The 13,415-nt window shown below is 39.3% G+C and overlaps 1 protein-coding gene across 13 annotated transcripts in view; it reads left to right on the forward strand.

Annotated features, from left to right (window-relative positions):
* The window catches only part of LOC122886361 (partitioning defective 3 homolog), a 237,904-nt gene that overhangs the window by 135,554 nt on the left and 88,935 nt on the right, over positions 1-13,415 (forward strand). For all 13 annotated transcript variants that reach the window (XR_006380334.1, XM_044218430.1, XM_044218420.1 and 10 more), the window contains 3 exons: positions 5,119-5,307; positions 6,643-6,813; positions 11,101-11,251. Coding sequence is in view for 12 of the 13 variants with exons in the window: in XM_044218430.1 (XP_044074365.1) it covers positions 5,119-5,307; positions 6,643-6,813; positions 11,101-11,251 (511 nt within the window). In the remaining variant the exon portion in view is untranslated. The remainder of the gene's footprint in view (positions 1-5,118; positions 5,308-6,642; positions 6,814-11,100; positions 11,252-13,415) is intronic.

Genomic DNA, 13,415 nt, shown 5'->3' on the forward strand with positions numbered 1-13,415 from the left:
TTCTCATCTACTTACTTTTCTGTTTCTGTTGTCAGACAACTGAGCAAGCAGAAAATAATCATTTGACCTTGGCTTTTAGATGCCACCTCACGTTGCTGCACTGAGAAATCACCAAGTTGTCTTTTTAAAGTCACTGAGCAGTCTTAGGTTTTCCAAAAGCTCTTTTTTTTTCCAAAAAGCTCAGTTTTCGGGTGGCACAAACACCACCTTACTGCCAAAAACACAGAGAAAACTATGGCTCCTCAAATTTAGCTGGTTTAGTATGGGCAAACTCTTCTCATACAAATGTGATGATGAGGAAAGAGAAAAAAAGGCAATGGAGAGATGGTGGAAACGAAAAAAATGAGGGTTAGAGAGGGGAGGCGACACAGGGGAAAAAAGGAAATGAGCAGTGGGAGATCGTTTTTAAAAAGTGAAAGAAAGTAGAGAGCAGAATATAGAGACAGGTGAAATAAGGTGGAAGGTAGAGAAAGAAAAAAGATGGAGACAGGCAGAGTGAGAGATACAGACGTACAGTGAGAGAGGTGGCAGTGTCTGTCTCCTTTTGTGTTCCACATGGATTCATCCCTTTCTGACTGCCTTTCATTCACACTCCCTCGCTCGCTCACTCTGTCATTGTCATGCTTGCACTCTCAAATTCTTTTCACCCTTTTATTTTCGGCTCCTCGCCTTTTCACCCTCGCTCTAGTTGTCTCGGTCCCTCCTCTCGAGCCCATCACTCCTCTCCCTCCCCTCACCTTCTTTCAACTCCTCTGACTGTACTTTGAGCTGTCTTTCGTCCCTCTTCTGCCTGTTTTATTTATTATCACCCTCTCTTTTGTGTTTCTTCTTTCCTGTCTTCACTATCATCAGTCAGGTCCTTTTTAAAATCTCTGAAAATATCTTGAATCAGCGATATTTAAAGGTAGGGCTGAACAATTTAAGGAAAATATTTAATTTGGATATTTCTGAGAAATATTGCGATTGTTATTATTCTCTATAAATTACCATCCAGGCCTGTTTTGTTTGTCAACATGGTATTAGGTAAGGTACCTTTTTTTTATCAAGCATAATCAAAAAGTTATTTCTATGTGGGGGAAAAAAATCTCATTTTAGTTGCTTGTTGAGGTGAATTTTTTTTTTTTTAACCAGTAAATTGGAGAAAAGCCAATGTACAAGTAAACATAACTAGTATTCTGTTGAAAAACAAACAAACATTGCTCACATTTAGTGTTAGTGGTACAACTATTTAACTTTACCATAAGTTGGCACAGTTTTTGAGGTAATAATGACCAAACTTCTGGAAGGTCATGTCCAATTTCATATCGCTAAAGGTACGGGTGTCAGCTCTGCTACTTCACATCTCTGAATACTGGACGTCCCTATTCAGAACCGTTTAATGTAATAAGATTAACGTTCACTTTCCATCAATAGTCTGTCATGCTTGTAAACTACCAAGCTAACCACTACCTGTCTGAAAATTACCCATGTGACAGCTAGACTCACCACTATCTTGTCTTTTTGAAAGGCAAAAATACTTCCTAGATTTTCTAACATCAAAATGAGTTGAGTGTTTCTTTCTTGTGGAAGCTGTCTTTGGCCGAGCTTAAATGGGCCATTCACCACAAAATTAAAAAAATGCATATTTTTCCTCATACCTGTAGGGCTATTTATTCATCTATTTTGGCGTGAGTTGCCGCGTTTTGGAGATATTGGCCGTAGAGATGTCTATCTTTTTGGAATATAATGGACATGTCTGCAGCTAATATCTCCAAAACCCGGCAACTCACACCAAAACAATCTAGATGGATAAATAGCCCTACAGGTAAGAGGAAAAATATGTATTTTTGATTTTGGGGTGAACTGTCCCTCGAAGTAGTACAGGCAACCCCTAATGATGTAGATGTCTGCTCTGCCCTTTAGCTGCTTGAGCTAAAATGACGTTAGTTTCACAGACTGATAAGATAAGCTGCTTCACAGTTTTTAGGTAAGAAGCTTAAAATAGTGATATGATAAAAGTTTAACTTGCAGAATACTACTGCTCGCTATCCGCTAACTGTCTGTCATGCTATCAAGCTAATTTCTAAGTACCAGTCTGAAAATTGTATGATGCAACCAGTTAGACTGACCACTCTTTTAGTCTTCTTTAACAGCAAAAAGATAGTGTGTTATTGTTTTTTCTTGAGGACTTAGTCTTTGGCTGAGTATAAGCAGTTAAATTTTGTAGTTGTAGGCTATTCTAGGCAGTTAAATTGAAAATTACCAACTATACTTTCTATAAAACTTGTCAAGTGTTAATGATCTAATTCGCAGACTATGGGATTTCAAAGTTTTACGCTTTCAAATCATGATTTAGATGTAAAACAGATGCATCGTATAGCTCTATTAATGGCATCATTCATCCTTATATCAGTTAACAGATGTCTTATTTTCAACCTTGAAATGACTATACAAATATATTTGAGTTGTAACAGCCTAATTAATTTGTTTTCTATTTTCTTGACCATTTGCAGTTTAAGAGGATTATGTCATTGTTAGTCACTTGTTAATTAGCATTGAATTCAATTCCGGGCAGAATGAATTGGACTTGAGGTTCTAAAAAATTAAATTCCTGTTGTCTTATTTTTTTATTATTCCTTAGCACCTCCCTTAAGTTGTGTCTGATATCAAATTGGCTGTTTTTTCCTACTTTGTTTTTAATTTTATCTCAAATATATTCCAGGTAGCATTCATTTCTCTTTCTGAGACATGCAGGAACCTTGACAGTGCTCCTCAGGCTTGCTTTTCCTTTATCTTATTCCTTCCTTCCTTCCTTCCTTCCTTGTGTCCCCTGCCTTTCCTTCTTACTCCATACATCCTCGTTTTGCCCTTCTCCTCCTCTGTCTCTCCCCCACCTCCTTCCCCACTTAGACTCTCCATCCATCCCTCTTTCTCCCCCCTCCGTTCCACCCAGAGCAATTCCATCTCTCTCCCAGCAAACAAAGGGAGCTAATGACATGCTGACACCGAGCCCGATGATTGAATTCATTAGGCGTGCACAATAATTTCCAGGCGTGAGCGTGCACGCACCCATCTATTCAGAGGACAGCTGTCAAATAACAAGCAAGAGAGAATAGCTTTTTATTGTTGAGCTGGAAGAGAGCGGGAGAATGAATATAGAGAAAGGGAGAGAGAAGCACCTGTTGTGGAGGGAAAGAGAGAGAGCACTCAGCATGTCAATTAGGCTGCTGTGTTCATGCAGGGTTACGGGGAAGTTTACTGCCTGTTTGATGCGCTTGGCATCACGATCCAGGTGCATGGCATGTCGAATTTGTTCTTTAGGTAGTGCTCCTGCTTCTGTCTGAATCTTTTTTTTTGTTTGTTTGTTTAAAACTCTTTGAGTTTTAGTGCTTTGGATTGAGGACATTTTGTGGGAAGTGTGTTTACTCATAGATAAAGATTAGAATTAGGTTTTACTTTGTTGAGGGCTGAAATAAGTTAAGGAACTGGGTTTAGGCTTAACATCAAAACCAAGACTGTCAGGGTTAAAGTTACGCATGTTATAGTCATGTTTGTCAACTTGGAATAAAAACACTAATCCATACATTTGTTCATATTTAAAGTTTGTATTTCATTGAAGCATTGCAGTATATATAGTGTTGGTCGAAATCAGGCATGAGTCATTAATTTATCAGGGCTGCACAATAAGAAGAAAAAGAAAAATCTGGTTTGTGATCCTTTTCATGGATATTGCTTAAGGGAATATGAGATGTGACTTGTCTGTGCTGTACTTATTTTAAATGAGGAGATTATTGTAGTAATTTTCCAATTATTTTCATTTTAGACACTAGGATATGACTAGCATGAATTGCAGTATGCACTCTGTAATATCATGTAACCAGCAAAAATGTGCTGACAGATGTACAAATATGGAATGACACCAATTTTTATGAAGCAACAAGTTTGTATTCTGGGCTAAATGAAACACTTGCACGTACAGGTGTGTGTACCTGCAGCTGCTTCACAGTAAAAGCTCTCCGACTGCCTTTGTTTAGCATCATGCCTTGCTTTCTTGGCTGTGGCTAGAAAGCACGACCCCAATTTGAAGTGTGTAGTTAGCCAAGATTGTTGTCATTATGGACGCTCACTTCTTCATGATTTGCATATTGTGGAAATTCATATTGCAGCCCTGCACTAATTACTCCAGTATTAATAAATTCATTCTGATTGGTGGATTTGAAGCAGACTAGAGTTACATTATTTCTGATTGGTGGAGCTGTTGGCTATAATAGCAACTGTACTTGAAATGCTCCCTATGTGGGAGACAGGGCCACAGTGTAGTTTTGATGAAAACTAGCTTCAGGCTACTTCATATGTAGATTAGGAGCTTCACATATTAATGCATTGCTTTTGATCTTTACAGTCTCAATCTTCATCATCGTGGATTACTTTGACTGTTTTCCAGTACTGATTTGTCCAACCTCTGATTCACCAGCACTGAAAACTAAAGCCAATAACGCATCACATCCTGACTCTGATAAAATTCCTTTTAATTTGAGGCTGATACTTTCCTAAAGTTTTACAGAACCACCTACATGCTTTAGTATTGATGAACCAGAGCTTTGTGCCTTGATTATAGAAGTCCCTGCCTGCTTATACTAAGTACCTGATTTAACAGTTAGGAGCGCTGATCTGTTTAACACTAATATATCTGATGTAGCTAATGAGCTTGAACTCTGATTTACCTCCCTGCTATCAGCCCAGCTGCAATTTATATGCAAGTACTTTTCATTAACCTCAAGTGGCCAAATGAATGTCCTTTTAACTTTGGCCCTTTTGGCTAACCTACAGGAACATAGGGAAAGCATGGCAAGGCTGAAGGGGCTTTTGTGTTATTGCTTTAGGCTGGAATAAATGAATATTTTTTTCTTTGTATAATTAAATATGCATTATGGTATGAGCATTTAACTGTAGTTAAATGCAAACTGTGTCTTTGTGGACTATGTAGATGTAGTTCTGCTGTTGATGCTGGTTGGGTTAATAATTACGGAATTTTATGTTATTTTAGGCACAGCAGGTTTGTTTTGTTTTTAAGATTTCTGAAGGTCTAGGATATAAATCTGTATCCCTCTTTCTCTTTCTTTGTCCCCCCTCTTACAGAAGACAGAGGAGGATGACTTGGTCCTGACTCCAGATGGGACCAGAGAGTTCCTGACCTTTGAGATCCCCCTCAGTGACTCCGGTTCAGCTGGGTTGGGTGTCAGTGTCAAAGGCAATCGCTCCAAGGAGAACCACGCTGACCTGGGCATCTTCGTCAAATCGATCATTAATGGAGGGGCAGCCTGCAAGGTACGGTACCTTCTGCTGTAATTAAAAGAGGGTTTCAGTGGAAATATAAAAGATGTTTGATAAAAGTGTGGCATCTTCTAAGAATTGTTTTCCCTGTTAGCTAGCAGCTATAGGTAAGATGATATCATTCCAGAAATCCATGTGTTATATAAATTTGTGAATAGTTTCTATTTATAGGTATCTTAGTGAGTGGCACTCACCAAAAGTTTAGGATTCTTTTGGAGACTATTCTTTTTTGGCATCTGCTCTTAATGGGCAGTATATTAGACAGTGTATGCAGATGCTTTAAGAGTTTAAAATTTTAAATAGAATTTTACAAATACCGGACCCTATAGAGTGACTTAACCTCTCGTCTGGCTGCAGTGATGTGAAGTGTAAACCAGGGTGGGGTCAGGACATTGTGACACTACTACAGGTTCAACAGTGCACACTTCTGAAACTTCCAAGCAGAGAAGTCAATGAAGCACTGCTTATCAGCCTGATGTTCAGTTACTCGTTAAATAGAATATATACAGTCTTAATAGCAACACAAACATTTCTTTCTGGCTTTATTTATTTTTACAGCCACAATTAGTTGATTTATTCAGCAGCAGAATTACACGTTTTGATTGAAGACCTAATGCTTATCTCTGTTTAACCTGATGTGCCTAGCTTTATAGTGAGTTGCTGCTCTTACCTGTTCTAAACCCAACACTCTGTCAGACTGACACGAGGTCAGTGTGACCTGCACACAGGGAACCACACACACTTAAAAGGTCATAGAAGGCATTAAATATAACTTTCTAATCTCTGCAGACAATCTGTTAGATAGAGACAGAATAGAAGAGTCATGTAACAAACTGGGTACATCAAACTGAGCTTTTTACCTCACGGTTACCTGTTTTAAATCCCTCCGTGTGCCCTTGGCAGGGAAATTGAAGTAAAATGACTTTTCTGTTCCTCAGCAACTATGAAGAAAAGCTTGATCTGTGATAAAATCTATTAACACAAAGTGTTTCTGTTGCAGTCTGTAGTGCTGTGCTGCAGTCAGTTTCAGTAGTCTTTCAACCTGATTGTTTTTCATACAAACAAGTTTATGTTGACAGAACATAATAATGGACTTAAAAGCACACTTCTCTGTTAGAGATTAGATCATGGCTAGAAACAGGATACACTCTGTAAGTGAGACTGTTAGTCTGATTAGATAAAGGTTAAATTGGAGATATGGCAGTTTTTCATCTATCACACAGCATGTACTGTCTGGTAGGTGGAAAAATACAATCTCCAATGTTTCTGTGCTACTAAGAGTTTGAACACCAAAAGATACACTTTTTTTCGGTGGGATTTCTTGTACAGGACGGGCGGCTTCGAGTGAACGACCAGTTGATTGCGGTCAATGGAGAGTCGCTATTGGGCAAAACCAACCACGACGCCATGGAGACACTACGCAAATCCATGTCAACGGAAGGCAACAAACGTGGGATGATCCAGCTCATTGTGGCCCGACGAGTGGCCAAAGGAAATGAGGTATGGAGCAAGGTGAAAGAAAGACTGGGTTAAGACAGGGGTGTGTGGTTGTCATTTTTGGCAATGCCAACTGTTTTCAGTCGAGTAGGGACAACATTTTGGATTTATGTCTGATAAGGATAAAGTTGGCGGTGATCTTATAAATACTATGAATGCAATATATCAGCATTAGTCAGATTTGTACAGTACTCTGAAAAAGTTATTGCCATTTCAACAGATTTTTATCAACCTTTTGCTGCAAGCAGCCTGCTTCACACTTGAGTTTCACACGTTCACACCTCAGAGCCACACATTACAGCTGCATTACTGTAGTGTTGACTGTTGACCCCTGAGCAAGTCCTGTGGAAAAACTGGGGGGTAAACACCCTGCACAAGGGCATATCAACATTTGTTATTGTGTAAATGGGGGATTGTTTTCATTCACAGTTACTTCTCAGATTTTTCTGGGATTTGAACCAGAGTCCCAGATTGCAGTTTGGTCAAGAACTTTTCAGCCTGCAAAGCTTGAGAGTTTGATTTAAAAAAAAAAAAAAAAAAAAAAAAAAAAAAAAAAATAAAAATAAATCTTAGTATTGCCATCACAGATGTGACATATTGAATTTTTTTAAAACTTTGACCAAATGATCAAGATTTGTGTTGTTTTTGATACTATTTCAGATCAAAGTGGTTGTAATTATAGTTTCCATGTCTTCCAGATTTAAAAAAAAAAAAGTGAACTCATCTGACACTGCTGTCCTAAATAAAGACACTTGTGTGGACATGGAGTCATTAGGTACCACTTCAATAAAACCCTTTCTGTGATAAATGTACAACACAACCCAAAGTAAACCACTGGGAATTACCCTCGTGGGCAGCAATGAATTGTTTTATGAAATAAAAGTAAGTAGTTAAGTCATAGCAGTTCACCAACCCCTCCCACGCAGGCTCACCTCCCTTGAGGCAGCTGAAAGGGGGGAAAAAAACAAAAAACATGGCTGCGAACAGAGCTACACAACTTTTTTCCTCCCTTCAATGTCATGTTTTTACATTCTCTGTACACCTTGGCCTGTCGCCTGCTTGAAAGCCGAGGCTAACTCTTTGTGCACTACTGCTGTGTGTCTGTACATGTGCGCGCACGTCTGTGCGCATGTGTACGCCTCTGGCACTGCCTGGCTTCCCTGCTCTCCTTTTCCAACCTGGTGTGTCAAAGTTTTGATTTCCCCTCGGTCCGTCTGGTAATTGAAAGCAGAGGCTAAGCCTGGAGGTGTGTTTTGTGTTTGTGTGTCCCTGTGTGTGTACATGCACAAGTCTTTATGTCTGCACGCGTATGAGTGTGTAGTTTGTGCTTTTGTACACCCTGCTTTTGCATTTATGCATTTATTTTCAAGGATCTTTGTGTGTGTTCATTTGCAAACAGATACCCTGTGTGTGTGTGTGTATGTGTGTAGTGCGGCCATGTCAAGGCAGTGAGACTTCACAGACAGCATGGTGGATGAATAAAATTTGAGCACTGGGAGTCTCGTCAATCTCTGCTTCACATGCAGAGCTGGAGGCATGGCCTGAGGCTGTCCAAGTGTCTGGCTATTTATAAGAAATAGTGTCCAAGACACTCAGAGAGGAGGAAAACAACAATTTAATACTCATACTCAAAGAGACTGATTTAGAAAGTTCCTTTAGAGTCACTATAGATTAATACCACATAAGCAGCTGTCCATCAAATATTAGTTAAAATCAAATAATATCTAATTACTATAGGATGAAAGCTGTTGCTCATTTTGACATGCCATACCTATACTGACATATGGGATCAAATAACACTGCATTTACTTTCTTCCCCATGTCTCCATCCCTTGACAGCAAATCTCAAATCAATCTAAAATGTTTGCCGTTGCATAAATCACAAACCCAACTGCCCCTGTTCCTTCCCCCATTCCCATAGAAACACAGTGAACCCAGAGCAGCTGACTTCCTCATCACTGTTGGCACCCGATGGGATCGAGACCATCCCAGAGCTCAATTATCAACCTGAATATGCAATGAGCTGCTGTGTGATTTGTCGATGTGCCCTCAGTATGGCAAATCCCCTCGGCTATCACTGAGGCGTTTCACCTCGGCCCCTCACCCGACCAATTCATTAACTATTTCATTTAAAGCCAAGCGCCGTCACAGCACCATATGGTGACCTTAGCAATTAGTTTGTTTCCATGGAAGATTTGTTGTTTTGAAGCGCTTTGAGTAGTCAGAAAGACTAGAAAGGCGCTATATAAGTACATTTACCAGTTGTATCCATGTTTAGGTTTGACTGGTTCTGTTAGCTGTGATTCAAGCCATTTCATTTGTCCAGTAATTAAGTGAAAATAAGATTATTTTTTTCACCTACAGTTGATAATGAAATCCCATGAAATATTTCGAATACTGTACAATCCTTTCGAATACTATAGCATTATACTTTGTATAATGCTAGATTTTTAGATAAGTTGGTGGTCTGATCAGAAGTTATTGTTAAACCTTTGATTACCCCAATTATAGTGTTGATCCCATTTAGATTATTGCCTAAGCTAGAAGCTGTACTGTTTTCTACAGGAGCTGTTAGCGTCTTGCTCATGGACCAGTACATTTACTTAAGCACTGTACTTGAGGAAAACTTTGAAGTACCTTACTGGAGTATTTACATTTTTCGCTACTTATACTTTATACTTCTACTCCACTACATATTCGAAGGTAATGTTATACTTTATACTCAGCTACAATTGTTTGAAAGTTATAGTTACCAGTTACCTTACAGAGCAAGATTTTACATCCAAATCATCATCAGGCTCTTGAGTTTTTGAGTCCATATTCCCCAAGCTCAGCCTACTCCTCCTGACATCCTTACAATCCCCAAATTCCCAGAATCAATACTAAGGACATGACATCAGTGTCCTCAATGGTAGCTATGGTCGATCAGCTTCCTCTAAATTATTCTATGTTGTTATTGATTAATATACCCAATAGTAAATTTAAATAAAATTTAATTCTAACCATCACCATATTCTTACTGAAGTATTAAATACTTATATACTTTTGATATATTGTGGTATTGATACTTTTATTTAAGTTACGGATCTTCTACCACTAAGGAAAGCTAATTTGTGGCTGTTCAGAAAGTGATAATATTTCTAGTCTGAAGATTTAAACAAGCAGCCCTCTGGTCTGAAATCCACTTCATTAAAATTCACACTTCTACCAGCCTCCTAATGTACCCACATATGCGTTCTCCTGTAAACTGGATTTGTTTGTTTACATCAGAATCTGTTCGGCGGTGGTTATTACAGCACCTCAACCATTTAGTGAGCTGGAAGGATCGCTGGGCAAAGACCTTCTGCAAAAATCGAATCCAAGCCTAGCTAGTTATAGTCATTGATCGGTGTAATTTAGCTCCAGTATTAACTCGAGTGTGATAGTGTTATCGCTTGTTATGTGAGGCCAGCGATAAAGGGTATCTTTAAACAATAAATGCAGAAACTATAGCAAATCAACACAGTCAGCTATCCAATGGACAAACATTGGAGGTGAAGACACATACATACACACACACACACACACACACACACACAAAACTTCTCAGGCCATGGATATGTGTTTATGGGTGACAGGGCCAGCAAATGGTCTATTTGTCCAGCAAACAAGAGAGTGTCATCATGGGTCCTGAGGGAAATGTCAAGATGCTAGCAAGCTAACCATCCCCTGCGGGGGAACACTAGCTCGCTAAAAGCCTCTTGGAAATCCATGCTCATTTGTCCTGGTTATCACACTGCTAGCATTAGCATGGATAGCTGCCCTTGTGTCCACCCATTACTGAAAATGTTAGCATGGCTAGTTCCCTTGTGTCTCATTCTCTGCCTTTTATTTAGTATTAGTAGGGATCTCTTTCTGCCTCATGTTTGTGTATAGATTATGGATATTTTTCCTGTTTGGACTGTGCTGCAACTGTGACAAGATGTGTATCACATTAATTAATTACAACTCAAGTACAAAGGATTATTTTTTCATGATCAACACAGTCCTATTCCTACTCAAAGAGCTTCACAAATGGTTCCACTGGTCAAAATAGATATAATAAAAGTTAGCCTTTACTGCATCCACAAGACTCCACACAGAGCCCAGAACACTATATAAAATCTATAAAAGTTTGAGCATAATCAGAGAGAATAAACCATACAGTACACAGCAAAAGAGGGAATGCATCTTTGTATTTACTTTACCGTAGAAGAACAAAGATTGAGTAAATACAGTAATTGTTCTAATATCACCTCCCTCCTCATTCAGGAGGCACCAGGGAGCCCGCTGGGACCTCAGCAGTCTATGAACACCTCTCTGGACGACCACGAGCGCCGAATCTCCCACTCTTTGTATAGTGGCCTGGACGGCCTTGATGACAACTTGATGCCACGACAAGGCATGATGCCACGCACAATAGGTAAGATTGACATATCTTTTGTCAGAACTTATTCTCTTTGTCTTGTCGTACTCCTCCACTTGCTACTGATTATGGTAAATGGACTCTACCTGTATAGCGCCTTTCTAGTCTTCCGACTACACACACTACGTATCACACTCACACACTGATGGCAGGTGCTAACGTTCCAAAGAAACTCACTCACACAGCCCTCGGGAGCAATTCTTTCCTTCCGATTGGTGGACGACCCACTGCACTGTGCATTCTAAGGTGGATCTTAGTCTGATGCCATGCTGTGTTCCTATGCTAAGACTGGTATTGGTGCCAAGTAGTATGTGGTGAATATCAGTAAAGATTCTAATCAATTAATTGAAAAAATTGAATTGAAAAATAGGGCAAAGTTCAGCATTTACATTTCCCTTCTATTAGTGTGTGTGTGTGTTTTCCTGGTAGATTTTATGGTCTAACCTGCCAGGTTTTTATCTACACAGAATATGGGCTAATTGTGTCATCTGGTCTCAGTTCCTGTCAAGACTCAGTAGCTTTTAATGTCTCGAATAATGTCAGGGAGAGAGAGACAGAGATGGAAAAATGGCCCCTGGACAATTTGTTGCTGCAAACGCCCTGCTAGTCTTTTTTTTGTGGGTGTTTGTTTTGTGTGTTTTCTGAAAGTGTCTGTGTACATGAGTGTTAGTTTGCATGCTTGCATGGAAGTGTGTGTGTGTGTGTGTGTGTGTGTGTGTGTGTGTGGACTCCCTTCAGGTTAAAGAGATTAGCAAGCATATTTGTATCCATGAGTGAGGGCTCTGCACGCATCTGTACAGGATTGCATTTGTGTAGCACTTGAATGATTGATGGACGAGTGGTGAAGTTGCCTAATTTCAAAGAAATTATTTTGCTCAGCTTTCCTGTGTTAAATTCAAGAAAGTACAAAATGGCTATCTTTGTACCTTTTGTCTTCACAGTTGTTTCTTTGCTTTGCATTTCTCAAAAGACTAACATTATCCCTGTGATTTAAGGGATACTAAAATACTCTGAACACCTGAATTATTACACGTCAGTCCAGATAAGAACTTTCACAAAATACCTTAAATGTAAATTAATTAAGCAGTGGAAGAGTTGGCACACGAACTTTTAATCTGTTTTTTTTAATTAGCTCCCACCAACTTTACCTCATTAATCAATGCAACGTAAAGTGAAAGTGTGAACTCTGTTTTCCTTTCATGCAAATTGGTTGACATTGAAAATGTTGTTAGTGTAAACAAAAAAAGGTGTGAGTTATGACTGACAGAGACAGTGTTAATGGGTGAAGTTCCAGGAGGCTGCCACTGTGGATGTGTTCATCCGTGCTTAACAAACAGCGAGGGCTTATAATGAGCGTACAGGGTCGGGGGTGAAAGCACATATAGGCAGATATACAGAATATACAGCAGTTGTGTGCTCAACAGTGGCAAACAAGATCAGTGTCACTAAACCGACCAGACGAGCTGACGTCTGTATCTACAGGCCCAGTGCTTTTATAACAGGTAGAGTTGATCAAAGTGCTGTGTAAAGTTAGCAAGTACATTAAATCACTCTAAATATACAGTAGAAAATTAGCATTGTGCTGCCAGCGTATATGGACATATAGAGACATATAGTAGCAACAGTACCTGAAAGCTGGAGAATAAAAGTGAATTTTGAACTGAGGCTCAAAAAAGTCACAATCTGCACGTTTGATAGGAAGGAGAAGGGCGTATAAGAGCATAAGAGGTCTGGTATATATACTGTAAATGAGTTTACAGTTAAACTATCATACATTGACATACAACATTCATATCGATAATTTAAGCTGATCAACATCATAGTTTTGAATCAGGACCTTCAGTATTCAGATCAAGTAGCTCATAAAAAATAAGGTGTACCAAATTTAGAAGGCTGCAGGTGTTATTTCATTGTGTCAGATACATATTTAATCAACATTTAAGTAAATACAAGTATTGAATGGGAAACCCTGTGTATCCCCTGACCCATCAAATACCAACACCTGCTGCTGTTTGATCCTCTATCATGTGTGTTTTTGCATTTTCACTTCAAATTGGCAGGACAGGGAAATTAGAGTGGCCTGTTTCTTCTAATTTTTCACCTAACCTCAGCAAGACCGGACACCAGATGCAAGAAATCTCCGAGGCTGGCCTGTGGAGGA

Source organism: Siniperca chuatsi, linkage group LG13 (genome assembly GCF_020085105.1).
Source record: "Siniperca chuatsi isolate FFG_IHB_CAS linkage group LG13, ASM2008510v1, whole genome shotgun sequence".
Lineage (NCBI taxonomy): Eukaryota > Metazoa > Chordata > Actinopteri > Centrarchiformes > Sinipercidae > Siniperca > Siniperca chuatsi.